At 46.7% G+C, this 27,166-nt stretch overlaps 1 protein-coding gene and 1 long non-coding RNA gene across 7 annotated transcripts; one reads left to right on the top strand and one right to left on the bottom strand.

The window, feature by feature from the left end:
• On the bottom strand, nucleotides 1-22,730 carry LOC125079145 (uncharacterized). The gene is made up of 3 exons (XR_007121054.1): nucleotides 21,924-22,730; nucleotides 11,722-11,871; nucleotides 1-215 (listed from the first exon to the last, which is right to left on the bottom strand). It is a non-coding gene; the product is annotated as an uncharacterized LOC125079145 (long non-coding RNA).
• GLYCTK (glycerate kinase) lies at nucleotides 21,920-27,166 on the top strand. 6 transcript variants are annotated; one of them, XM_047692522.1, is made up of 5 exons: nucleotides 21,920-21,978; nucleotides 24,055-24,470; nucleotides 24,702-24,853; nucleotides 25,476-25,651; nucleotides 25,937-27,166. In XM_047692522.1, exons 2-5 carry the CDS (start codon nucleotides 24,094-24,096, stop codon nucleotides 26,801-26,803), a joined length of 1,572 nt encoding a protein of 523 aa, XP_047548478.1. In that variant the 5' UTR covers nucleotides 21,920-21,978; nucleotides 24,055-24,093; the 3' UTR covers nucleotides 26,804-27,166. The 6 variants fall into 6 exon arrangements, with proteins under 6 accessions (XP_047548478.1, XP_047548514.1, XP_047548497.1 ...); XM_047692541.1 differs by lacking the exon at nucleotides 21,920-21,978 and adding an exon at nucleotides 22,848-22,985; XM_047692550.1 differs by lacking the exon at nucleotides 21,920-21,978 and adding an exon at nucleotides 23,061-23,193 and having other exon boundaries at nucleotides 24,702-24,814.

Raw genomic sequence — 27,166 nt, 5'->3', positions numbered from 1 at the left:
TTCCCTTCCCAGTGATGGGATTAGGCTTACAGGTGTGATGATATTATTGCCATTGAGAAATGAGAGGAAATGTCCTGGGGATGGGCCTTGGAAGGTTTCTTTGCTTCTAAAAGAGATACAAGGAGGAGATGATCCCTCTCCATCTGGTGCTCACTGCTGTGCGGGAGGTGATGTCTGGGACTGCTGTAGCCACATTGGACCATGAGGAAGGCAGCCTAAAGGCAAGCCAGGAGGATGAGAATGGCAGAGCAGAAAGTTGGGAAAGGTCTGTTATGGGTTGAACTGTGTCCCCCCAAAAGGTGTATTGAAGTCTTCACCCCCCAGAATGTGACCAGATTTGGAAATAGATTTGTAGTAGATGTAATTAGTAAAGATGAGCTCATACTGGAGTCGGGTGGGCCCTAAATCCAATACACTGGTGTCCTTATAAAAAGAGACAGAAGGAAGACAGCAAGGTGACATTGGAGGTAGAGATGCAAGTCTCTCCTGTAGGTTTCAGAGGGAACATGACTCTGCTAACAACTTGATTTTGGACTTTGGACTACTGGCCTCCAGAACTGAGACAATAAAATCCTATTATTTTAAGCCACCCACTTTGTGTGACTGTTAGGGCAGCTCCAAGACACTGATCTCCCGTCTTTGTGACCTGCACACCAACCCTACAGCCATCCTACCTTGAGATCACTTGTTATGTGAAATAACAATTATTCCTTATATTTTAAGCTATGTGGAAAGGTTTTTCCCCCAACTGTATTGAGGTATCATCATTGACATGTAACATTACATAAGCTGTACAAGATGATGATTATTGAATACACTTACATATTGTGAAATTAGTATCACAATTGGGTTAGGATTGGCCTATTTATTACATTTTTAAACTTAATGCTACACAACTTAAAGTGGAACGTCTCCTAAACAATATAGCTTCTAAAACCGAGGGCTCCTCAAATAAATAAATAAAAATCTTAAAAAAAAAAAAAATTAAAAAAAGGGGCGCCTGGGTGGCTCAGTGGGTTAGGCCGCTGCCTTCGGCTCGGGTCATGATCCCAGGTCCTGGGATCGGGCCCCGCATCGGGCTTTCTGCTCGGCGGGGAGCCTGCTTCCTCCTCTCTCTCTGCCTGCCTCTCTGCCTACTTGTGATTTCTCTCTGTCAAATAAATAAATAAAAATCTTAAAAAAAAATAAAAAAAATTAAAACCGAGGGCTCCTTATGAATTCCAATTCTTTGAGACAAATTTCTGAGATAGAATGCCCAATGGGGTATTCCTGGGGCACCTGGGTGGCTCAGTGGGTTAAAGCCTCTGCCTTCAGCTCAGGTCATGATGTCAGGGTCCTGGGATCGAGCCCTGCATCAGGCTCTCTGCTCAGCAGGTAGCCTGCTTCCTGCCTGCCTCTCTGCCTACTTGTGATCTCTCTCTCTCTCTCTGTCAAATAAATAAATTTAAAAAAAAAAAAAAAAAAAAAAGAATGCCCACTTCTCCAGGCTTCCCTGGAGCTGATTAAGATGGTTTTGGAGGAAGAGTTTTCCCTTCTTTCCTTCTAGGTTTGTTGGCTGGTCTAATAATTAAATTGAAATAAGACAAGGGCGCCTGGGTGGCTCAGTCATTTAAGCTTGGTGTTGGCTCAGGTCATGATCTCAGGGTTGTGAGACTGAGCCCCACTCAGTGTGGAGTCTGCTTGGGATTCTTTCCCTTTCCCTCTCCCTTCCCCTCTGCTTCTACTCCCTGCCCCTCCCCTCAATGGCACCAAGCTTGTACTCTGTCTCTCAAATAAGTGAATAAATAAAATCTTTGAAATAAGATAGGTCAACAGGAGAAAAACAAATTTAACTACGTATGTAGGTTTGGGAACCCCACAAAGACGGAGTCAAAGGCATTAAGGGAAGGAAAAATTCTCTACTCTCAAGCTCTTCCAGCTGGACTAAGAATTAAGTTGACATGAGACAGATTAACAGGAGAAAAAAACAAATGTTTTTTTTGTGCACAGAAGCCCAGTTATGAAAATGAGACCAGGAAATGATCAGGGCAGGCTGTTTTTATATTTCACACAAAGAGAATAAATCTGTGAGGAATTGACAGACCAAAGAAAACTTCACTTTGGGAGCTTCAGTTAATAAGGAATTTTAAGCAGCATTTGGGCTGGGGTCATAAGTTAGTAAAAAGTAAGTGTTGTTTATATAGCCTTCTGGGCTCTAAATTTCCCATCTCTGGTGCTAAGAATGTCTCTTTAGCTCCTAGTACAGGGAGGGTGCCTTTCACCAGGGAGATTTATTTCCTGCTTTCCGGGAGGACAGAGGAAGCTCTGAGTGTCCTTCCTACATATGTTGTCTCTTCAATAACTTTTATATAAAATAAGCAGTATGTCTAAGTGGCATATTTTGGAGCAGCCTGCCCTGGGCCCCTAGAGTTTCCTCCTTTGCAACTTCCCTGGAAATTTCACACATTCAAAGTTGAGCTGCTAGACTGTTCCATCCGATTGATTCAGTCTCTTAGTCTTGACAATAGGTTAGTTCAGCTAAACTCATTTCTCTGGGCAATGATGCAGGTGTGTTCTTAAAATTAGGCCAAGGATTCAGATAAGGTTTTTTTTTTTTTTTTTTTTTTAGATTTTATTTATTTATTTGACAGAGAGATCACAAGCAGGCAGAGAGGCAGGCAGAGAGAGAGAGGAGGAAGCAGGCTCCCTGCTGAGCAGAGAGCCCGATGCGGGGCTCGATCCCAGGACTCCGAGATCATGACCTGAGTCGAAGGCAGCGGCTCAACCCACTGAGCCACCCAGGCGCCCCCAGATAAGGTATTAAATAAGAGGCATTCCTATAGAAACAAAAGAAAAGTAATGATTAATGATTAGATCAAACTGTAAACCAGGTTTTGAATTTTTAGGCCAGCCAGTCAAGAGTTCTAGATGTCAGGCTCAAAGCATCTTCAGATAGAGAACAAAAAGTGACAGTCTGACAGATTTTCCTGGTCAGTAGTTCCAATGTCTCTGGCAATCTCTGAGTGGCCCACAGAGCAACAGGTATAAAGATCGTCTATATTCAAGCTGTTGTGCTGATTTCTCTGAAGTTTATATAAAGTTGTTCGTATTTGGTTTTCAGGGCTTCGGGAAAATGGGCAGTGTTATCAAATATTTCCAAGTCAAAAAGATGAGAGAAAAGAAAAAAACAGTTTGGAGAGTTGTAGCCAGGAGTTCGAAGAAGCTAGAAGTCAGGATCTAGTCCAGTTTATAATAAGCTGTATTAGAATCTGATATTTACACAGGTGTATTATGGGAACATAATTTTGCTCTCTGAAATCACCATTTTTTTTTTAAAACCAAAGACTGTCATCAAATTAGACTTATTTTGCAATTTGTTTGCAAAATAAGTCTAGTTTCAAAAAACTTGGCCTTGGAGCACCTGGATGGCTGAGCCGTTAAGCATCTGCCTTCAGCTCAGGCCATGATCCCAGAATCCCGGGATTGAGCCCTGTATCAGGCTCCCTGCTCAGTGGGAGCCTGCTTCTCCCTTTTCTCCCTGCTTGTGCTCTCTCTCTCACTATCTCTGTCACTATCTGTCTCTCTCTCAAACTAAATAAAATCATAAAAAAAGAAAAAACAACTTGGCCTGATTCTTTGTAACTGCAGCAAGAATAGTGATTGGTCATACAGGCTTTTAAACTTGCTTTGCTGGAATTTTTTTTTTTTTTTAAGATTTTATTTATTTGAAGGGAGAGAGAGAGAGAAGGAGTAGCAGACTCCCCACTGATGCTCAGGACCATGACCTGAGCTGAAGGCAGGTGCTTAACCAACTGAGCCACCCAGGTGCCCCTGGAAGTTTCTAATAAGGAATTTTCTAGGTTGAACTTTTTTTTTAATGCATCTTTCAACTTTATTATTTTAAAGTAAGCTTTATGCCCAACATGGGGCTTGATGTCACAACCCTAAGAGATCAAGAGTCAAATGCTCCACCAACAACCAGCCAGGTACCCCTCTAGGTTGAACTTCTAACGTCTTGAGGCCAGAAGTCAAGCCAAATACTTACCATCAGACTTTTCCTGCAATACTTACAGATCTGAGTTAATTCCTCTCTTTTGGTCCCCCAAATATCCTGAGTTCTGCACCTGCCAGGAAGTGACCTTCTTTATGCACCTGGTAAAGGCTGCTAGGAACCCCAGAAGTAAGGTACTGGGCTGTTTATCTAAGGGCCTTTTTTGGCTCCATATCGTCAACCTTAGGTCCTTAAAGCTATCTGGTCATATCTGAGTCTATGCATGTCTCTCAAATAGACATTCCAAAGCCTTGATAATATAACTGATGCTTCCAATTGTGTCCTGTTACAAGGAGAACAGTTTCTCATTGAACTTAGGCAATTAAACACATTGCCATGAAAATATAAGAATTCTTACTGAGAGTTCTGAATTCTGGAGGTATCAGGTAAGGGAGAAAATAAAATGTTTCCATTTGGTCACCAAGGTCTAATTTATCAATTGCTGTAATCAGGTAGCGAAGAGAAAGTTTCCTTAAACCTGGAAAAATAAAACATTAAAAAAAATCAGGAATGTGGGGCGCTTGGGTCGCTCAGTCGGTTGGGCATTCAACTCTTGGTTTGTGCTCAGGTGGTGATCTCAGAGTCATGGGATCAGGTCCCATGTGGGGCTCTGCACTGAGCTTGGAGTCTGCTTGGGATTCTCTCTCTCCCTCTCCCTCAGCCCCTACCTAGTGCCACCTCCACTCCGCCTCCTGCTCTTGCACATGCACACTCTCAAATAAATATATAAACTTTTTAAAGTCACAAAAGTTTTGGGGAGCCTGGATGGCTCAGCCATTAAACAGCCACCTTTGGCTCAGGTCATGATCCTAGGATCCTGGGATCAGGCCATGCCCTGGGCTCCCTGCTCTGTGGGAAGCCTCCTTCTCCCTCTCCCACTCCTCCGCTTGTGTTCCCTTTCTTGCTGTGTCTCTCTCTGTCAAAGAAATAAATAAAACCTTAAAAAAAAAATCAGCAAAGTTTTAAACAAAATTTCATAAAAATAACAATCATCCTCCTCAGTCTCTTTAATCCCATGTTATTAATTCTTGTTCTGCTAGAATCCACTTCTTCCACCAGTTCTGGAAATTCTTACCCAGTTCAGTTTTATGATCTAAGGGTTATCAGAAACCTATATTTGTTAAAAAGTCTTTTCCATGAATCTCTCTGAAGATCAAACACATTTGTAGGAACCTTTAGTAAAAGCGTCTGAGTAAAAGTGTAACTCTTTAAATGATAAAAGAGTTAAAAATGGCCATGGTTAAAGATCTGATTAAAGTTCATTACAATGCGATCAACAAGGAAATTCAGTTATGTCTGTGACATACAGCACTTAATGATAATAACATACCACAACATATCGAATTTCTAGGAGTTTCATAAAATTTTAAGAACACTAACTTGACAATGCTTCCCAGGTAATTCAACATATGAAATAAACCTAATTAGTTTAATCTCTCACAAAGTCTTTTAAATGCTCCGGGAGCTCTCTGGAACTAGATTATTCGAAAGACTTAATTTTAGAATTTGATTTTGGGAAGTTTGTCCAAAAAATACCATAAGGTTTGAATATTTGGCTGACCTGGATCAGAGATCGTTATGAAACAGTATTTATCTATTTAACCAAAGTGACAATAGAAGATTTTAAAGGCAAATATAGAAGGTTGCATTGTTATGAATAAAACTTAGCTTTTTTTTTTTTTTTTTAAGACAGAGAGGAGGGAGGGAGTACAAGCAGGAGCGGCAGGGAGAGGGAGAAGTAGGACCCCACTGAGCAGAGAACTCGATGTGGGGCTCAATCCCAGGATCTGAGGGTCATGACCCAAGCTGAAGGTAGACACTTAACCGACTGAGCCACCCAGGTCCCCCAAACTTAGCTTTTATTTACTTATTTTTAAAAAGATTTTTATTTCTTTATTTGACAGAGATCACAAGCAGGCAGAGAGGCAGGCAGAGAGAGAGGAGGAAGCAGGCTCCCCACGGAGCAGAGAGCCCTGAGATCATGACCCAAGCCGAAGGTGGAGGCTTAACCCACTGAGCCACACAGGTCTCCCAAACTTAGCTCTTTTAATACTAAGAAGATTCAGGGTTTAATCTGAAAAAAAAATATTTTATTTTTAGGGGTGCCTGGATGGCTTAGTCATTAAGCATCTGCCTTGGGCTCAGGTCATGATCCCAGGGTCCTTGGATGGAGCCCTACATCGGGCTCCCTTCTCAGTGGGGAGCCTGCTTCTCCCTCTCCCACTCCCCCTGCTTGTGTTCCTTCTCTCACTGTGTCTTTCTCTGTCAAATAAATAAATAAAATCTTTTTAAAAAAAACCCTCACTTTGGGTTTTTTAGCCTGGGTGGCTCAGTGTGTTAAAGCCTCTGCCTTCAGCTCAGGTCATGATCCCAGGGTCCCGGGATCAAGCCCCACATCGGGCTGTCTGCTTGGCAGGGAGCCTGCTTCCTCCTTTATCTCTGCCTGCCTCTCTGCCTACTTGTGATCTCTCTCTCTGTGTGTGTCAAATAAATAAATAAAATCTTTAAAAAAATAATAAATACATTTATTCTAAGTGGCCATTACTGACCACATAAGTTTCTTTCCAAAGATTTTTTTTTCATAAATATTTTACAACTTTCTTTTTTTTTTAAGTATTTTATTTAATTGAGAGAGAGAGAGAGCACTAGTCGGGGGAGGAGCAGAGAGAGAGGGAGAAGCAGAATCCTTGCTGAGCAGGGAACCCAATGTGGGGCTCAATCCCAGGACCCTGGGATCATGACCTGAGCTCTTTTTTCTTTTTAAAGATTTTAATTATTTACTTGAGAGAGAGAGTGAGCACAGAGGGAAAGGGAGAAGCAGACGCCTGCTGAGCAAGGATCCCAATGTGGGACTTGATTTCCAGGAAATCATGAGATCCCTGAGATCATGACATTAGCCGAAGGCAGCAGCTTAACCCACTGAGCCACCCAGGAGCCCCTATAGTGTAATCTTTCATTAGAGCTCAAAACCTGTTTCCCAACAGACCCAAATTTATCTTTAGTTTCTTTGTAATAAAACAAAAGTCGATAAACCTATGTCCAATACTCAATGTTTATAATTTTATATTGTTTGGCAATGAGACATTAAACTTAATTTAAAATTAAATGATTTAAATTAATCAAATGAATTATTAGATATTAAATGAATTATTTAACTTAGCAAATCTTTAAAGTTTCAGGTTCCAAAAAGATTGGGAGAAACTATTTAAAAATAGTTATCTTCTTTACATCCATTTAATTTACTTGTTCTTGACAATTATGCTTAGACTACCTATAAAAACATCGAGACTCCAGGGGCGCCTGGGTGGCTCAATGGGTTAAGCCTCTGCCTTCGGCTCGGGTCATGATGTCAGGGTCCTGGGATCAAGCCCTGCATTGGGCTCTCTGCTTGGCAGGAAGCCTGCTTCCTCTTCTCTCTCTGTCTGCCTATTTGTGATCTCTGTCTGTCAAATAAATAAATAAGAAAAAAAAAAACAAAAACAAAAAAAAACTTTGAGACTTCAAAGTTAGTCATTCTTTCAAACTACCACTATTGTTTTTAAAAATTTGTAACAGAGGTAACATCAGCTTACTTGACTTTAAGTAAACATAGGCAGAGTAAGAGTTTCAATTTTCAGGACGCCTGGGTGGCTCAGTTGGTAAAATGTCTGCCTTCAGCTCAGGTCATGATCCCAGGGTGCTGGGATCAAGTCTTGCATCAGGGTCCCTGCTCAGTGGGGAGCTTGTTCTTCCCTCTGCCTGCCACTCCCAGTGCTTGTGCTCGCACTCTCTGACAAATAGATAAATAAAATCTTAAAAAAAAAAAGAGGGTTTTTTAAAAAAGATTTTATTTAATTATTTGACAGAGACACAAGTAGGCAGAAAGAGAGAGAGGGAGAAGAAGGCTTCCTGCTGAGCAGAGACCCCGATGTGGGGCTCAATCCCAGGACCCTGAGATCATGACCCGAGCCGAAGGCAGAGGCTCTAACCCACTGAGCCACCCAGGCACCCCAAGAAAAAAGAGTTTTAATTTTCAGCTGATAACTTTAAAGACATGTCTACCTTGATTAAACCAACTTTAAATTAGCTTTGGTACCAAATATGTTCCAGATTATATAAACTTGAAAAAACATTTGATTCAGTTTCTAGATTTCTGAATTTTAGAATGCCCAATCTTTACAAGCACTTGCCTTCATACGAACTAAATAGAGCTCTTTTACAAATTAATTTTAGCAAGACCATCCGGAAGTGGACAAAGTATCTCACATTTGGAGCATATCTGCCTGGTATCAGAGGTGCCGTCCTATTGAGCCTTTTAACAACTTGTATTTTATTTTATTTTATTTTTTTTTAAAGATTTTATTTATTTATTTGACAGAGAGAGATCACAAGCAGACGGAGAGGCAGGCAGAGAGAGAGAGAGAGAGGGGAAGCAGGCTTCTTGCTGAGCAGAGAGCCCGATGCGGAACTCGATCCCAGGACCCTGAGATCATGACCTGAGCCGAAGGCAGCGGCTTAACCCACTGAGCCACCCAGGCGCCCCCCAACTTGTATTTTAAAAGGCCTACCCCTGTCCCCAATTTCTTCCCCTTTCTTCTCAGGCAGTTGTAGGCTATGTCATTTCAAAGATATAAGATTTATAACTTTAAGGGGCAGAGAAAGAATGTAAATGGTGTTTTCTAAGTATAGGACAATTTTGTTCTAGTATCTTGATCTTTTATAATATCCATAAACATGGCTGTCTCGGTTGGTAGAGCATGTGACTCTTGATCTCAGGGTGGGTTCAAGCCCCATACTGGGCAAGGAGACTACTTTAAAAAAAGTATAATATCCATAAACATATTTAGAGAAATAGGTGAGGTTTGTAAAGCAAGGTTGGCTGTAACTTGCTTCTATGACTGAATATCTGGTTTTATAGATATTTGTAAGACAAAGACATTTTTAATTCCCCAAAGAACTGGATCACAGCCTGAATATCAAGGGATTGGTCCAACTTTTAACTAAGTTTGTTTCTTTATATCATGGAGATTTTTAAATCTAACATCGGAATAAAAAGATCTATGCCTTTTTACAGTCTGCTTAAAGCATTTTAACAAAAGCCTTTCTGAGTACAACAGCTTAACCTAGGCTTTTTTTTTTTTTTTTTTTTTTTGATACAGAGAGAAGTCACAAGTAGGCAGAGAGGCAGATGGGGGTGGGGTGTGGTGGGGAGCAGGCTTCCGGCTGAACAGAGAGCCCAATGCAGGGGCACGATCCCAGGATCCTGAGACCATGACCCCAGCTGAAGGCAGAGGCTTAACCCACTGAGCCACCTAGGTGCCCTAACCTAGGCTTTTATTCGTCTCTGAACATTGCCCTTTTGCAGATCATTTGTAGGAAGGTCTGGGAGAAATTTTGGTCACCTGTTTCTTCTGTGAAGGGGGAGGGGGTTTTCTTCAAGGGGGCAAAGTGACCTGTGTAATGACCATAATATAATCTTGGGCCAGAAGAACTCCCCTTAGCAGCTAGTCAAGGTCTCTGTGAGTGGGGTTGTGAAGAGCAATTAGTCTTTCTAAATCCTCTCTAAATTTGGTAGGATCTTTTGAGAGTGGAGAAAAAAGGTCTTTATAATTTAAAAGGTCTGCTGCTCTTCAAGGGATATGAGTTCTTTGAAATGGGGGCGCGGGAGAGTAGGGAGGTGGTGCCCAATAAATCTGTGAAGGTTATTGCATAGAAATGCCTGAAGCTGGCAGACTTGATTACAGCAAAGTGAGCCCTACTGCCTGTCCCAGGTGCTTCTGCTAAATTCACTTTCTGGCTTGTGGCATTTACAAGATTAGCCTGTATGTTTTGAACCTAGAGATTAGGCTGGAATGCTCTCTGCAAGTCTTTTAGGGAAAGAGAAGTTAAGTTAAAATCGGCAGGTGGGACTGGATTTTAAGAAAGTAAATTTACCTTGGTTGTAGTCATTTATTTGTCTTAAGTCTAATTAAAAAAAAAAGATTTTATTTATTTGAAAGAGGGTGAGTGAGAGAGCATGAGGGGTGAGGGGAGGGAAGCAGACTCCCCTGCTGAGCAGGGAGCCTGATATGAGGCTCAATCCCTGGACCCTGGGATCATGACCCGAGCTGCAGGCAGACACTTAACCGACTGAACCACTTAGGTGCCCCAAGTCTTTTTTTTGTCAAGGGAATCCTAAGGCTAGCATTATTCTAACAAGACAATTGAGATTTCTTTTTTTTTCCCCTAAGATTTTATTTATTTATTGGAGAGATTGAGCAAGTGAAATAGAGAGCACGAGCAGAGAGAGAGGCAGACTCCTGCTGAGCAAGGTGCCCAGGGTCAAGACCTGATCCTAAGGCAGACGTTTAACCAATGAGCCACTCTGAGAGCAGTGGCTACGCCCCTCCGCCCTTTTTTTTTTTTTTTTTTTTTTTTAAAGAGAGGAGTTCTTTTTTTTCAACACAGGGCTTGAACTCATGACCCTGAGATCAAGATCTGAGCTGAGATCAAGAGTTAGAAGCTTAACTGACTAAGCCACCCAGGCACCTTGAGAGTTCTCTTTGTAAAGGGTTTTTGTTTTTGTTTTTTTCAAATATAGACAATTTAAGGATTTATCGTCTCACCATTGATGAATAGGATCCATTAATAGTAACTCAAACCAAGAAGCCTTTTTATTTTATTTATTTTTAAAAAATATTTTATTTATTTGACAGAGAAAGAGAGACACAGCGAGAGAGGGAACACAAGCGGAGGGAGTGGGAAAGGGAGAAGCAGGCTCCCCACTGAGCAGGAAGCCCGATGCCTGCGGCTCAATCCCAGGACCCTGGGATCATGACCTGAGCAGAAGGCAGACACTTAATGATGGAGCTACCCAAGCGCCCCCAATAAGCCTTTTAATGGCTTAACCAAAGACGCAAGAGGCATCTGGAGAGGGCATGGATGATGCAGTCTCCATGATCCAGAAGTTCACTCCCAAATTAGTGTAAGAACAAAGACTTTCATTGCACAGGAGGTAAGGATGTCTCCGGTCTCCCTTGAAATTGTAAGATGCCTCTAGTCGTAGACCCACTAAACTATGTCACTGGGCAGGTGCTACTGGAATAGAATTTTTCCAGCACTGACAAGCAACAAAGGTTAGACAACAAAGGCTCCTTATGCTCTGGGACCTTTTATGACAAATTCCCCTGCAGGCTGTCATGGGCAGACGAGAGGGCGACTTATAACTGCATCTCCTGCACGGGCCACCAAGGTGCACTCTGGTAAGTATACCCTCCCGCAGGCAGAGACCAGAGAGAACGTTCTGGCAGGTCACAAAGCCAAACTCTTAGGACACAGACCAAAACAAAAGGAAAAACCTCATCCTGTCTTTACATAGAGGATCCACAACAAAGTTTGTCCCAATAGACACCCTTCTAGAGGCCAGCTGGAACAGCAAGCGTACTGGGCCTCTGTCTGTGCTCTGCCCTATGGTAATTCCTTTTTATGACAAACAACACAAAAGACACAGAGAAAGAAAACAAAGACGATCTCTGGGAGGAAATGGACCAATAACCAAAGGCTACTCTATCAAATTTTTTACAAAGAGTTGCTAAGCCAAGGTTTTTCTTCTACAATATCTTCTGCTAATCGGTATTTAGAGAAAGGGGAAAAAGAAAAAAAAGATTCTCCCCACTCTGGCTCCATCGGACTCCACAGAGACTCCAGGGAGCTGACAAGGTAAGAGATATTACCTTTGGCCCGTTGTATGTCAGATGTCCGGGATCTCTGAGCTGCTGCTGGATCTGGAGTGAGTGATGTCGGGCGAGTTCAAGTACCCCGCCAACTATGCCAACAGAAGGGACGAAAAAAGTCTTCTCTACTCCCAAACTCCTCCAGCTGGACTAAGAATTAAGTTGACATGAGACAGATTAACAGGAGGAAAAAACAAAGTTTCATCACACGTGCCTGGAGGCCCCGTTATGGAACTGAGACCTTAAGAAATAACCAAGGTGAGCAGTGTTTATACTCTTTACACAAAGAGAATAAATCTGTGAGGAATTGACAGACTAAAGAAAACTTCACTTTGGGAGCTTCAATTAGTAAGGAATTCTAAATAGAATTTGGGGTGGGGTCATAAATTAGTAAAAAGTAACAAGAGCTGTTTATATAGCCTTCTGGGCTCTAAATTTCCCATCTCTGGTGATAAGGATGTCTCTTTAGCTCCTGGTACAGGGAGGGTGCCTTTCACCGGGGAGATTTATTTCCTGCTTTCAGGGGGACAGACCTGCTATAGGTTTCTCTTCAATAACTTTTATTTAAAATAAGCAATATATCCAAGTGGCCTATTTTGGGCAGTGTGCCCTTGGCCCCTCAGCAGTCAGGCAATGGAGGGTTTTGGGTTTTTGTTGTTGTTGTTTTTAGTTTTTATTTATTCACTTAATTTTTATTTTATTTATTCACTTAAACTCTGCACCCAACGTGGGGCTCAAACTCAACAATCGTCAGAACAGGAGTCGCAGGCTTCCCACAGAGCGAGCTGGGCGCTCCTGCCTTTGAGGTTTCTTTACCATCGGAGCAAAGGAGAAAAGGGTAGGGGGCGGGGGCTTCAAGGTGGAGGAAGACAATTCACAAACGGTTGGTAAACAAATGTTTGCCATGCCCTGCAGGTAAGACTTTCTGATGTAAACAGTTATCTCTGGTAACAGCTCGCTTCCTGTTACAGGCCCCCCTCTCTGAATTCCGTAGGCAGCTGAGGGAGAGGTGAGAAGCTTTTTCAGAGTCGGCTAGGTCTCGATTGCCTTCCGCTAAAACAGTCTAGGTGTCAAAGAGGCACCCTTTACCGGTGGTGTTTCCTTCTCCCCCTCAACTTTTTTTTTTTTTTAAGATTTCATTTATTTATTTGACAGAAATCACAAGTAGGTGAGAGGCAGGCAGAGAGAGAAGGGGAAGCAGGCTCCCTGCTGAGCAGAGAGCCGGATTCGGGGCTCGATCCCAGGACCCTGGGATCATGACCTGAGCCGAAAGCAGAGGCCCCAACCCACTGAGCCACCCAGGCGCCCCCTCCCCCTCAACTTCTTAAACCCAGCCCTCACAATACCCAGAGTTAGGTGACTCTTCTTTGGGAAGGGGTGTGTGTGTGTGTGTGTGTGTGTGTGTGTGTACAGAATGGCCACAGAGGAGGAGCAGAAGGTTGGGACACAATTGCCGCCCACGGTGACGACACAGCACATTTTGGCTGTCACTCTCTGTTCGCAGAGAACCACTTCGTACCTGACAAACTGCCTGATTCACTAAATGAATGCTTCATTTATTTCACTTACCACCAAGAGTAAATAATGATGGCCAGGAGTGGAGGGAACACCTGACATCAAATGGATGAAGTTCTAGAACATATGAGGTTTGGTGGGGTGAGGTCCGGAACCGATGACCAAGAAAGAATTCTTGAGACATCTTTGGTGCAAAATGGTGTTTTATTAAAGCATGGGGACAGGACCCGTGGGCAGGGAGAGCTGCTGCCCCGGGTTGTGAGGGATGCCAGGTTATGTACCATGCGGTTGGGGGAAGGTAAGGGAAAGGGAGGTTTCAACAGAACTTTCATATGCTAAAGAGGGCCTATGAGGTACCAGATACCAGAGGTCTTGCGGCGTTGATCAAGGTTGTCTTTCCCTTTTAACAAGCCATTAATATCAAGATAGTTGGGAGATTCCTAAAGAATGTCACATTTGGGGGCGCCTGGGCGGCTCAGTGGCTTAAAGCCTCTGCCTTGGGCTTGGGTCATGGTCCCAGGGTCCTCGGATCGAGCCCCACATGGGGCTTTCTGCTCAGCAGGGAGCCTGCTTCCTCCTTTCTCTCTGCCTGCTTCTCTGACTACTTGTGATCTCCATCTGTTAAATAAATAAATAAAATCTTTAAAAAAAAAAAAAGAATGTCACATTTGTCCCACCCAGGAGTGGTGGGGGTGAGGGGGAGATTGCGAGGTGTCAGCCTTTTGCTGTGTCCTCAGTCAGCCTTCTCTCCCTCATCAAAATGGAAGTTATAAACCTCTTCCAGTGGCATTAAAGGCACCTCAGCAGGGGTTTCATTCAGTGAAACATTTTCTACTGGTTTTTAATTTTTTCCTTCTGTTGATCAAATTAATATATTTATAGTATATTTATTAAGTATATAAATTATATAAATTATATAAATATATATTAAGTATATTAAGTATAATTAATATACTTAAGAGCATTTTAAACGATTAAACGATTTAAACGATTAAACGATTAGAACATTTGATTCCCCCCTCCCCCAGGAACCCTGGGCTGATTTCATATAATTCATGTGGCTTGTACCCTGCCTGAATTACAGGCAGTGTTCAGTTCCGCAAGGGATCAGCCTGTGGAAGACTCAAAGTGTGGCCCTCAGCTACTGAGTGAGCCCAGCCCAGGGTTTCTAGGTCTCTTGCTTAAAGAGCTCCCCTGAGCCAAGTGGCCAGGATGTGTCTGTCCTAGCAAGAGGACTCAGACGTTCTCAGGACAGCCTCAGCACTGCTCAGGAAGCATAGTGCCACCTCTGTGCGCCCCCCCCCCCCCCCGCACCTGGTGTGGAGCGTTGGCACTCCTAACATGTGGCCACTTACTGGAATTCTTCAGAGAGATCCTGAGCTCCAGACCAGGGGAATCTGAAAGGAGGGCATCTTCTCTAGGTAGCAAGACCGACCACATGATTTGCACTGCCTGGTACAAAATACAAATATGGGCCCCTTCTCGAAAAATTTAACAAATGCAAGACAGCAGCAGTAGAATATTCAACAATATTCAATATTCAAGTGCGGAACCCTTCTGACCTTGGTTCCCTGTGTGAATTGCACAGGCCACACACCCACAAAGCTGGTCCAGCTGCAACTTAGAGCCTTTCTACATACATTATTTTTAAATTAAAAAAATAGGTTTATTTATTTGAGAGACACAGAAAGAGAGCATAAGTGGGGGAGAAGGAGAAGCAGGTTCCCCGCAAAGCGGGGAGCCCGATGTGGGGCTCGATCCCAGGATCCTGGGATCATGACCTGAGCCAAAGGCAAACGCTTAACTGGCTGAGCCACCCAGGCGCCCCCATACACTGTATTTTTATTTTAAAATTTTAAAGTAGGCACCATGCTCATAATGGAGCCCGTAAGCCCAGCGCAGGGCTTGAATGCAGGACCCGAACTCGCAGGGTCTGAGATCAAGACCTGAGCTGAGATCAGGAGTCAGATCCTTAACCAACTTAGCCACCCAGGCACCCCCTGTATGCACTTTAAAATACTTGTTAATTTAATGCCCTCAATCCCATTTTAATGATGAAGACTGACGTTCTGACAGTTCAGGTAACTTTTCCAGAGTCACACAGCCAATAAGCCTAGAGCCTGGATTCACATTCTGCTTCCGACTGGAACCTGTTTCTAGTTCCAGCCCTGTTTCTAGGGCAAAGGGTAGGTAATCATTTACATTTTAAAAAGTCCATTGTTGGTAAACAATGCCTTTTTGTTCTGGAAGGAAGGGATGGGTTCTTCCCAGATAAGCCTAGACTGCCCAGACCCAGGAAGGGCTGCCTAGAGCCCCAGGGCCTCTGCCTCTAAGCCTACAGAACTGTTTCAAAAGGCTTAAAAACCCTTTCTGATCGAACTTAAGCAGCCCCCATTGGTTCCTGCGGAGTTGTTTCCGGGTGCACCTATTGGATCCCCCACCCCTTCTACCAAAGAAAATAGCTGGGGGGTTTCACGGCCTTCAGTAAAGCCAGCTCTGCCCCTCCCTGCCTCTTGACCCTCTCCCTCCCACCGAGTGGCCCTTCACTACTCCATCCTCACATCGAACTCAGGAGTGCCTCCCTGCGGAGGCACCTGCTTCCAGTTTGGAGCTGAGGACGGAGAGCCTCTGACTTATCTCAGGTTTTATAAATAAATAAATTTTAAAAATCACGACTTTATTTTCACAGTGGACTTTAAGGTGACAGAACGTCTTATAGGTTCTCTTACGGATGCAGTATGATATTCACAATCTTTCCACCATGAATCTCCAAACTGAGTGCATCTCACTGGAGAAAAGACCGAATACGTCCCTATTCATTATGCTTGGTTCTACCTCCATCCTACATTTCTTGCCGGTCCTGAATTCTTGCTATCATTTATTTTTGTCCAGTCACAATTAAAATGCAATAAAGAAGAAAGACTCCGCATGAACTGATGGACCGAAAATCTGCCGTGCCACAGATACCCAAGACTGAGGCAAAGAACTTCTCTTCGTGGAAGCTGCTTTCTGCTTTGTGCTCCTGCCTTGTAGTAGTGGTTAGTGCGTAAGCCTCTCCTGGGTTTGTGAATGCACAGCAAGATATTCTTCAGCTCTTGGTGCATCTAGCAGGATGAACGCCAGTTAGAACCAATGTTTTCCAGATGATACGATACCAAGAGTAGATCAAGATTCTAAGATGCACCTGAAACCGAGTTGCAACAGGGTAAAGTGTGCATATCAGCCAGCATAGGCTAGGTCACGGCGCAATAACACAGTCCCCCACATCTTAGTGACTTTTGTTTTGTTTTGTTTTCCCACATCTTAGTGGCTCTAAACATCAAAGGCTTATTTTCCACTTTCAATACCCATCCTTTGTAGGTTGGCAGGGTGGCTCTTCCTATCAGTCACTCAGGGCTTAGGTTGGCAAAGAAGCCACCATCTTGAATGTTGCTGGTTGCCAAGTCCAGGGGAAAAATGCTCAGGAAGGCCTCACTTGGGCAGTTAACTGCCCCCAAATGAATCACACCGATTCTACTTGCTACTCATTGCCCAGAACTAGTCAAATGACCCTTCTCAAGCAAAAGGGGGCCAGGAAGTGCTGGAGGGGGAGAGAACTGGACTTGGGTGGTAAATAGCACTCGTAACCACCGCCCTGGTTTGAGGCTGGAGGACAGCAGGGTAGATGTCGATAGAGGAGCGGGTAGTTTAGGGGGCTGGCTGCTGGCTCTGCTGGATTGACAGTATGCACTAGCACTCTTGACCTCCTCAGGCATCTGAAACCTCAGATGGCTGCAGTCACATTTAATCAGTTTCTCCCTCAAGCAGGACTTACTTATAGCAAAGTTCCAAGTCAGAAAGCCCAAGACTGAGCGTTGTTGTCATTTGTATTTGTACCATTCACTACCCCAGTGAGCCTCCTGAGCTTGTGTGCAGGGGTGGGAGGGTGATTTCAGAGTTATAGGGACCAAGTACTTTATCCACATTGAACTCCTGAGATGCAGCACTGTTAGTGGAGATGGGGGCCATTAGTACCACCTTCCCTTGGTCACTGATAACCTAACATCACACAGGGGGGACCTCCTCCTTTGCTCTAAATGGGAACATTTAAGTTAAAGCTTAATCCAAATCAATAAATTTAGTAAACCCTCTCTCAAAAGCATATGAGTACTGTACCCCAGGACATTGCCTTCTCTCTTTTGGCTTGCTTGAATAATGGGGAAGGCTTATACTTAAGTGATTTTTTTTTTTTTTTTTAAGTAAGTTCTACACCCTGTGTGGGGCTTGAACTCACAACCCCAGGATCAAAAGTCATGTGCTCTATCGAATAAGCCAGCCAGGCGCCCCTTAAGTGGTTATTTCAATAGTTTTTTTTTTTTTTTAATGCTTTCTTAGGTATAGTCTTTATTTTTTTTAAAGATTTTATTTATTTATTTGATAGAGATCACAAGTAGGCAGAGAGGCAGGCAGAGAGAGAGAGAGAAGAGGAAGCAGGCTCCCTGTTAATCAGAGAGCCCGATGCGGGGCTTGATCCCAGGACCCTGGGATCATGACCTGAGCTGAAGGCAGAGGCTTTAACCCACTGAGCCACCCAGGCGCCCCTCAAAAAAAAATTTTTTTTTTTTTTTAGATTTTATTTATTTATTTGACAGAGAGAGAAATCACAAGTAGGCAGAGAGGCAGGCAGAGAGAGAGGAGGAAGCAGGCTTTATTTGACAGAGAGAAATCACAAGTAGGCAGAGAGGCAGGCAGAGAGAGAGGAGGAAGCAGGCTCCCCGCTGAGCAGAAAGCCCGATGCGGGGCTTGAACCCAGGACCTGGGATCATGACCTGAGCCGAAGGCAGCGGCTTAACCCACTGAGCCACCCAGGCGCCCCCCAAAAATTTTTTAAAACATAAAATAGCACTGGGGCGCCTGGGTGGCTCAGTGGGTTAAGCCGCTGCCTTTGGCTCGGGTCATGATCTCAGGGTCCTGGGATCGAGTCCCACATCGGGCTCTCTGCTCAGCAAGAAGCCTGCTTCCCTCTCTCTCTCTCTGCCTGCCTCTCCGTCTGCTTGTGATCTCTCTCTGTCAAATAAATAAATAAAATCTTAAAAAAAAAACATAAAATAGCACTGCAAAAAGTAACACGTATATAAGTCTTAGTAACATTAGAAAACCATTTTTAGTATGTTTAGAAGTACTATAACTTATTTGTATAAATTCTCTTATCAATGGGTTTTTAGATCCTAACAGCTCTGGGCTGAATATCTCAGGTCCATTTGAAGGGGATTAGAATATGCCACCCCAAAACATGCCACTTCGGAATAAGGATTATTTTGAGTTGAAGGCATTTGAGAATAGATGCAGAAAAGGCTCCCTTCCCTCTTCCTTCCTACCTAAAAGCAGGTCATAAATTTCCCATGAGAAAGGAGTCCTTCCTGTACCAGGAGATGAAAAGCCAAGGCCAAGATGAATCTGTACAAACAAATCTTACTACAGCAATCCTTATCTTCCATTAGTTTCCCCCATGTATACTTTCCCACAATTTACTGCCCCGAGAAGTTTGAACTCCTTTTGTCTTGTCACATTTCTCAAATTTATCACTCTTTGTTGAAAATGGTATATAAGCTCTCAGGCCTAATGGCTTCTTTGGGGTTTTTACTTTGTTTCTGTGAGGCCCCCCATATACATAGGAAATAAACTTTTTTCTCCTGTTAATCTGTCTTCTGTCAGTTTAGTTTGTCCCAGAGCCTCAGCCACTGAACCTAAGAGAATAGAGGGAAAAGTTTTTTCCTCTCCTACAATCACTTTATTTTTTTTTTAAGATTTATTTTCAGAGTAAGAGAGAGAGAGCATGCATTCGCCTTATGTGGAGCGCAATCTCACAACCCATGAGATCATGACCTGAACTGAAACCAAGAGTTGGATGCTCAACCGACTGAGCCACCCAGGCACCCCATCCCTGCATAATGTTCATCTACACAACCAGTTATTTTCTTGGACTGAAATCGCCTGTCACATTTTTGACATTGATACTTATTTAGCCCAAGTGCACTTAAAAAGACTATAGACAGGGGAGCCTGGTTGGCTCGGTCAGTTAAGCTTCTGACTTCCCCTTTAGTCATGATCTCAGGGTCCTGGGATGGAGCCCTGTGTTGGGCTCCAAGCTCAGCAGGGAGTCTGCTATCTGCCCCTTCCTCTGCACATGCTCTCTCTCTCTCTCAAATAAATAAATAAAATCTTGGAAACAATAAAGTAGCTAACATTATATAAAAAAAAAGGTAGACATATTCATGCCTACTCTCAAGGTATGTGTATGCAGTCTCATGAGCCTAATTGTTTTCTTAGACTTAAATCCCACTGCTTCATGAAGGATTCTACTTCTACTCACCACCATCTCTTTTCCTTTTGTGAGATTATTTCCACCTTGGGTCTGCAGCACTTTGTGGCCGAGTACTTCACTATTCTCTAGTTAATTCATTGAAAAAAGAAGGAAATAAAGTGGGGGGACAAAAGAAAAAAAATAGCAATCCCAGCTATAGGACCCTGCCTGGTCCTATGCAAGGCAGTAGAGATGTAAATATGAATTAGACCAAGTCATCACCTTCTAAGACCTCACAGTCCAGTGGGCATCTAAACCTGATAGATCTTGTGAGTAGCTATGGGATGGGATGGGGGATTTCAAAAATGGGCATAATCTTGCTTACACTCCAACAGAATAGCAATGGCACAGTAAGTGGTGTCTGTTCATCCATCTCTGGCAGTAAATAATGAAAGAGGTCCTTAAATACACATTCCTTCCAGCAGTGTGGGACTATCATTACAAAAGCAAAGTAAAATTCCCAACAGAAAAGTACCACTTCTTACTCATCCCCGTAGCTATAGCATTTGACCCACATAGATCAGGAAATGTCTGTTGAATGGTGGAGGAATGAATAAATTCAAAATGGATAAAGACTTCTTACTATAAGCAAGGAAAAACTGAACATTCAAATATTTATCATCTCCCCACATCTAAAGAGGGCAGATCCTCCCGAAGGTGCCTTCATTTTAAGGATGGAGTGGGGAAGTTTGGGAGAGAATGATAGGGAATAAAAGGTCCTCTATTATAAACGGAAAGAAAAATCCAGACAAAGTTAGGAAGGAGGTAGGAGTTCATGAAAGCAGAACATGATATGGAGAGATGTGGCAACTGCAAAAGGGAAGCGGGGTGGCGCCTGGGTGGCTCAGTGGGTTGAGCCTCTGCCTACAGCTCAGGTTATGATCTCAGGGTCCTGGGATCGAGTCTTGCAGTGGGCTCTCTGCTCGGCGGGGAGCCTGCTTCTTCCTCTCTCTCTCTGCTTGCCTCTGCCTACTTGTGATCTCAGTCTGTCAAATAAATAAAATCTTTTTTTAAAAAAAAGGGAAGGGGGGCATATGTTTAAGATTTTTTGGAAAGTCTACTGTGTGATTTGTGATGTAACTCCCTTCCCTTCCTCCCCAAGAAAACATCAGTTTTAAAAATGCACTCTTTTGTGTCTTTAGAGTCTGGTCAGCACTTGTCTTTAGAATGTGGGAAGGCATCAAGTCGGGCTTGTTGTGCTCAAGTTTTGAATCCGAGAGACCACCAAGGAGCCAACACCGATGCAAACACACAAGGGTCTTTATTCGGATTAGAGTCCTGGCTCACGACTGTCACCAGCACAGCGGCACAGGAGCGAGAGCCCCAGACCTGCCAAGCAAGGGGTTTTTATGTGTGGTTACCGGAGGCTTGGGGGGTGAGGGGAAGTGGGGAAATTTCAGACTTCCCTGCAGCAAGCTGATTAGCTGTTGCCGGGGTGTTTGCAGGGTGGGGTATAGCGATTTTTCCTGTAACTAAAATAGGGTAGAGTTCAGCCCCTGGTCACAGCTGAGATGGATGCCGAAGCTAAGAGGGCTGTACTTGTGCTAACGTTAAACTTGAGGTGGGATGGCCTTAATTTTCTCGGCCTCCACAGGGCTCAAGGGTGCACACAGGCTGGCCCAGGATCATTCGTCTTTTATTTATTTATTTATTTATTTACTTAAAATATTTTATTTATTTATTTGAGAGAGAGAGAGACCGTGAGAGAGAGCACGAGCGAGGAGAAGGTCAGAGAGAGAAGCAGACTCCCGGTGGAGCTGGGAGCCCGATGCGGGACTCGATCCCAGCACTCCGGGATCATGACCTGAGCCAAAGGCAGTCGTCCAACCAACTGTGCCACCCAGGCGTCCCTCATTCGTTTTTTATACACAGCTTGTGTGTTCAAGGATCACGGGACTGAACTTTCCAAGTCCGAGCTGTTACTAGGTTGGCCAAGAGGGAGAGGGGCGAACACAAAATTGTTGGGGGATTATAGCGGTGGGGAAGAGCCAGGGTGATTTAATCTGGCTCCAGAAGGGGTGGATTGTGGGGAAGTAGTAATTCTCAGCCCGTCTGCTCAGTCCTGTGCCAGGCACCTAATCTAGTGGAATGTACGTGCTGACGGATGCGCTCCTAGGGCATAAAGCAGCGGACGGTTAAGGCAATCGATAAGTCAGGGATTGTTGCCCCCACTGCAGAGACGAAGGCAATGAAGCCAAAACGGTATTCCATGCAAGCCTGCCAGAGGTCAGGGCGGAGCCAATCCCCCAGCCGCGACTCCTTCCACCCACCTCACCGCGTCCGGCTCCCACCGGCACCCCAACCCCGCCCCTCCCACCACACTTCCGGATTCCGCTCCGCCCACCCGAGAGTACTTCCGGCCCCCGGTACCGGAAACTGCGGCCGGGAGCCGTGGAGCGGTAAGTCCACAGCGCGAAGGCCCACGGAAGCAGTCCATGGGCCGGGCAGTGGCGGGTCCAGGTACTTCTGGACGGCGGGTACTTCTTTCTCCGGTCACCACCGGACATAACGCGGCAGCCACTTCCTTCGCAAAGACCTGAGACTGACGTTACTTCCGGGGAAGGCCGGAAGTGGCTCCAGCCCTACTTGGTGGCGGAGCGGAGTCAAGGAGGGGCTTCGCGGGGTTTCCGCGCTTGGTTCTGGAGTGCTTGAGAGTTAGTTTGGGAGGCTGTCCTGGCTGGAGAGTGGCTGGTTAGCAGCTCTGAAATTTGAATTTCAGATAAGCAACCAATAGTTATTTAGTGTAGGCATGTCTCAAATATTGTGTGGAACATACTTACATTCTTAAAAATTTCTCGTTTATTTGAAGTTCAAATTTAACTGGACGTCTTGTATTTTAACCCTTGAAGACCCTCCATTCTCACCCCCATCCTCTCCTGGGCCCTAGTAGACCGTGGCCAGGCTGGGGTCCTCTAGGCTTGTGTCCATCTGGGAAACGGGTACAAAGTTCACCCAGGCTGTCAAGCTGTTGCTAGATTCTAAGCCGCTTTTGGTTCCTAGCCCAATGGGCCAGTCCCAGGGGCTTCCTGGCAAAAGCTGAGCCCATTTTCTGAGTCCCCAAGGCAGCGTCTTCTGTGGTGTTCCCTTTCAGGACTGGAGTCAGGCAGCATTGGTCTTACGGGAAAGGTGAGAACCATGCTGGCGAGATGGCTGAGGGCTACAGGTTGTTAGGTTTTTTTGAGTGTGGGATAAAGTGTCTTGAGTTCAGGCTTTCTGTATTAACCTGGCAGCTCAGAGAGGCCAAGGATGTCAAGAGGGAAGCATTAGTCTTTGATCCCACCTCTCATTTTGCACATGAGGCCCAATGAAGAAAGGAGCTGTCACCATGGTGGAGCTGGAGCCTGATTCCCAGCCTCCTTCCCCTGCTTTCCATGCTTGCTGCTGCAGTCGGCCACTAGCATTTACGGTGGGCATTGTTAAAGTAGATGCCTTTTTTAGAGATGATCTCTTTGGGGCTTCATTGTCCCTGAACTCTTTTACAGCCTCCTGATCTTCACCCCAAGTCTTCTTTGGCCTTTACCTTGCCCAGTGGGGAAAAAGACTATTTGGCCTCAGCTGTAGGAGCCTGGCCTTTCCTGCTCCAGACACTCAGCTCTCACTCCTGTGGGTGGGTGGTATGTATGACCCAAGACTTGTCTTGTTAGAGTGAAATGTGTGTTCTCGGCAGGGTTGGGTCTGGCCAGCCAGGTAGGTGGAAGGGTATTCTTTTCTTTCCTGCAGCTTGGGCTCCTCCTCAATGTGGTGTCTAGGGACTTCTCTAAGTTTCCAGCATGAGCCAGTCTTTGCTGCCACTTCTCATTTGAACCTGAACCTTTTGCTAGACTGACCTTGGACTGCTGGGATTCCTCAGGCTGTGTGTCCTGAGGATGTGCTCTGAGCCTGCCTGTCAGTGCTCCTGTGAGCCTACAGCCTCCCCACACAGACCTAGCCTTCCCAGGCTCCCCAGCCCAGATCCGCAAGCCAGTGACACAGAGCATGCTGCAGGTCGTAAGGCTCAGTCAGTTGGTGGGACAGCCAGCAGCCTCTTGGCAACAGAAGTGATAAAGGGGCAGGGACACTGTCCCAGAAAGGGATGTTGCCTCTGGATGAACGCTGAGAAGTACAGGGGGTGGAAAAGGGTTGGGGCAGGACCTTGCGGATTGCTGCCTCTGTGAATGATTAACTCTCGGGCCAGAATGGGTGGCCTAGGGGGAGGACTCAGCTAACAGGACCTTTGGACTCAGGGCAGAGTGGCCAGAGGGCTGGAGGATAACCTGCAGAAGAGGAGGCTATGGTAGGTGGCAGGTTTGGGTTCTGAGAACTGGCATGAGATCAGGCAGCTGAGGGCCTCAGAAAGTCTTGGGCTGGCAGATGGCCCACTGCAGCAGCCCCTGTGGGGTCCAGCGGCCCCAAGCTCTCAGAGAGGTGGCTGTTGTGGGGGTTGTCTGTCTCTGGTCTTGCTTCCAGCAGCCTCACCGGTGCTTTCTTTCCCCTAGGCAGCCATGGGTGCCTGGTGGTGCTGAGAGCAGTGGGGCATGGCTGTGGTCCTGCAGGTTCTGCCCTGCGTGGCCCGAGCCCTCTTACGCCCGCTCCTCATGGGGAGCCCGGTGGTCCGGCTGGCTAGCGGCATGGCCCTGTCAGAGCAGGCACAGCAGCTCTTTGAGAGCACTGTGGGGGCCGTGCTTCCAGGCCCCATGCTGCACCGGGCACTGTGCTTGGATCCTGGCAGTGGGCTGCTGAAGGTGCGGGATCGGAGTTTTCAGCTGCGTCAAAACCTCTATCTGGTGGGCTTTGGCAAGGCTGTGCTGGGCATGGCAGCTGCAGCGGAGGAGCTCCTGGGCCAGCATCTCGTGCAGGGTGTGATCAGCGTGCCCAAGGGGATTCGTGCTGCTATGGAGCATGCTGGCAAGCAGTAAGAGCCCTGGGGGGAGGCTTCTGCCCACTGTGCCCCGGGAGGGGAAGCTAGGCCCAAACCCAATGCTGGATCAGGCCTCCCTCCCTCACCAGCATCCCATTTGTTCAGGGTCTGGACTGGCTCCGGGATGGGTGTCATTTGGTCTTCCTCACCCGTACAGCTGAGAAATCAGGTGGGAGGAAAGGAGCCCACCTCATCTCTTGCTGTCTGTTCTCTCTCTCTCTCCAGGGAGATGCTGCTGAAGCCACACAGCCGTGTCCAGGTATTTGAGGGTGCAGAGGACAACCTGCCAGACCGAGATGCACTTCGGGCTGCACTGGCCATCCGGCAACTGGCCGAAGGTCTCACAGCTGACGATCTCCTGCTTGTACTCATCTCAGGTGTGGGTGCCAGACTGGCTCAGGATAGTGTAGCGGGGGGTGGTGGTGGTTGCAAATACCAGGTCTGCGAGAGATGGTTGGTCTGAGCTCCCAGGGTCCCAGAGCAAGGGAGACAGTAAGGAGCCTGGATGGCTGACCTCTGGGTGGCCCTGGGCAGGTTATCTGGCCTTGTTGGAGCTGTGGGGTCCTCCCCTGACTGATTTTGTTTGGTGACCATGGGAGGGAATATAGGGAGCATGTAACTCAGGGTGTCATGGGTAAATTGTCCCTGCTGTTGCTGCCATCTGTGCCAGTGTGACCTGGGGCTAGAACCCAGGTCTCTAGCTCCTATGGAATCCGTCCTTGGTCTCAATGTCTCCTGTTGGTCTACTCTATTTCAAGCGCTAAAGGAATAGTTCTTCCAGTGCCTGCTGGGACCTGGGCTGCGAAGCAGAGCACAGCCTCAGGTGCCCAGGTTGTGGTGACTGTATACACGTTCCCTACATGTCCACACGGGGTCACCCTAACCCCAGCTTTCCAGCAGCCCCTTCCCTAATGTGGGTACTGCTTGCCTGCTTCCTTAAGTGGCGAGATTCCTTTGCAGTCTTATCCCCTCTGCCCAATTTCTTCACTGTCTCTGCAGGTGGGGGCTCAGCCTTGCTCCCTGCCCCTATTCCGCCTGTGACACTGGAAGAAAAGCAGACACTCACCAAGCTGCTGGCAGCCCGTGGAGCCAACATCCAGGAGCTGAACACCATCCGGAAGGCCTTGTCCCAGCTCAAGGGTGGGGGGCTGGCTCAAGCTGCCTACCCTGCCCAGGTGTGTGGGTCCCTGCTTCCCTTGGCAGCCCTGGGCTGGTAGAGCCAGACCCACGTGCCAGGGAGACAAAAGCCTGGAACAGCATACAAATTGGCAGGATCCCGGTGTGGGAGTCCACAGGGCTGGCTGGGAGGGGCGCCAGAGAGGATGGGAGTGGGGTGTCCAGATGGCCACATGGTCTGCAGACCCCCAGGAGAGGGGTTAGAATACGTGGCAGCTTGTCCTCAGTGACCGTGGGGTGAGGCACCGGAGGGACTGAGCCTTGCCTCTGTGACCCTTCCCCAGGTGGTGAGCCTGATTTTGTCAGACGTGGTGGGGGACCCGGTGGAGGTGATCGCCAGCGGCCCCACCGTGGCCAGCGTCCACAGCGTGCAAGACTGCCTGCACATCCTCAATCACTACGGCCTTCGAGCTGCCCTGCCCCGTTCTGTGAAGACCGTGTTGGCTCGGTCTGACTCTGACCCTCACGGGCCGCACAGCTGTGGTCACGTGCTCAATGTGATCATTGGCTCAAATGCGCTGGCCCTGGCTGAGGCTCAGCGGCAGGCCGAGGCACTTGGGTACCGGGCCGTGGTGCTGAGCGCAGCCATACAGGGTGACGTGAAAAGTGTGGCCCGGTTCTACGGGTTGCTCACCCGAGTGGCCGGAGCCCACCTCACCCCGCCTGGGACTGGGGCCTCCGTGGAGGAGGAGGCACAACTCTGGGAGCTGGCAGCAGAGCTCCAGCTCCCAGACCTGCAGCTCAAGGAGGCCCTGGAGGCCGTGGTGGGGGCTGGGGGCCCTGTCTGCCTGTTGGCTGGTGGTGAGCCCACTGTGCAGTTGCAGGGCTCAGGAAAGGGTGGCCGGAACCAGGAACTGGCTCTGCGTGTTGGAGCAGAGCTGGGACAACAGCCACTGGAGTCTCTGGAGGTGCTGTTTTTGAGTGGTGGCACTGATGGACAGGATGGGCCCACAGAGGCAGCTGGGGCCTGGGTCGTACCCGAGCTTGCCAGCCAGGCTGCCGCTGAGGGCCTGGACGTGGCTGCCTTCCTATCCCGCAATGACTCTCATACCTTCTTCTGCTGCTTCCGAGGCGGGGCGCACCTGCTGCACACGGGGCTGACTGGGACCAACGTCATGGACACCCACCTCCTGTTCCTGCGGCCACGGTGATGGCGTGGATCATGGTTGAGTGCAGAAGAGACCTACGGGGCAGCAACCTGGGGCAGACCAGGGTTGGTCCCCAAGGCCTAACCAGGCCTGAGGGCCCCTTCTGTCCTTGGCAGTGGCTGCTCTGTTGACCCTGGGCCTCTTTTCTGTGCTCGTTCCCCTAGCCAGACTGGCAGATTGGGGCCTTCTCCTCTCCCTCCTCTTGGCCATGACAGTAGCTAACCCTGAAGATTGGGATGAGCCCCTTGGCCCGTTGGCTATTCCTGGTCTTCTCCCCAACAGCAGGCAGCCCCTCTGCCAAGCTCTTGAGTGTCTTTTCTATGGGGTGAAGTGAGAAGGACTGCAAATAAACAGAGCCACACTATG

Source organism: Lutra lutra, chromosome 1, assembly GCF_902655055.1.
Source record: "Lutra lutra chromosome 1, mLutLut1.2, whole genome shotgun sequence".
Taxonomy (NCBI): Eukaryota; Metazoa; Chordata; class Mammalia; order Carnivora; family Mustelidae; genus Lutra; species Lutra lutra.
This window is presented reverse-complemented; position numbering and strand designations above follow the sequence as displayed.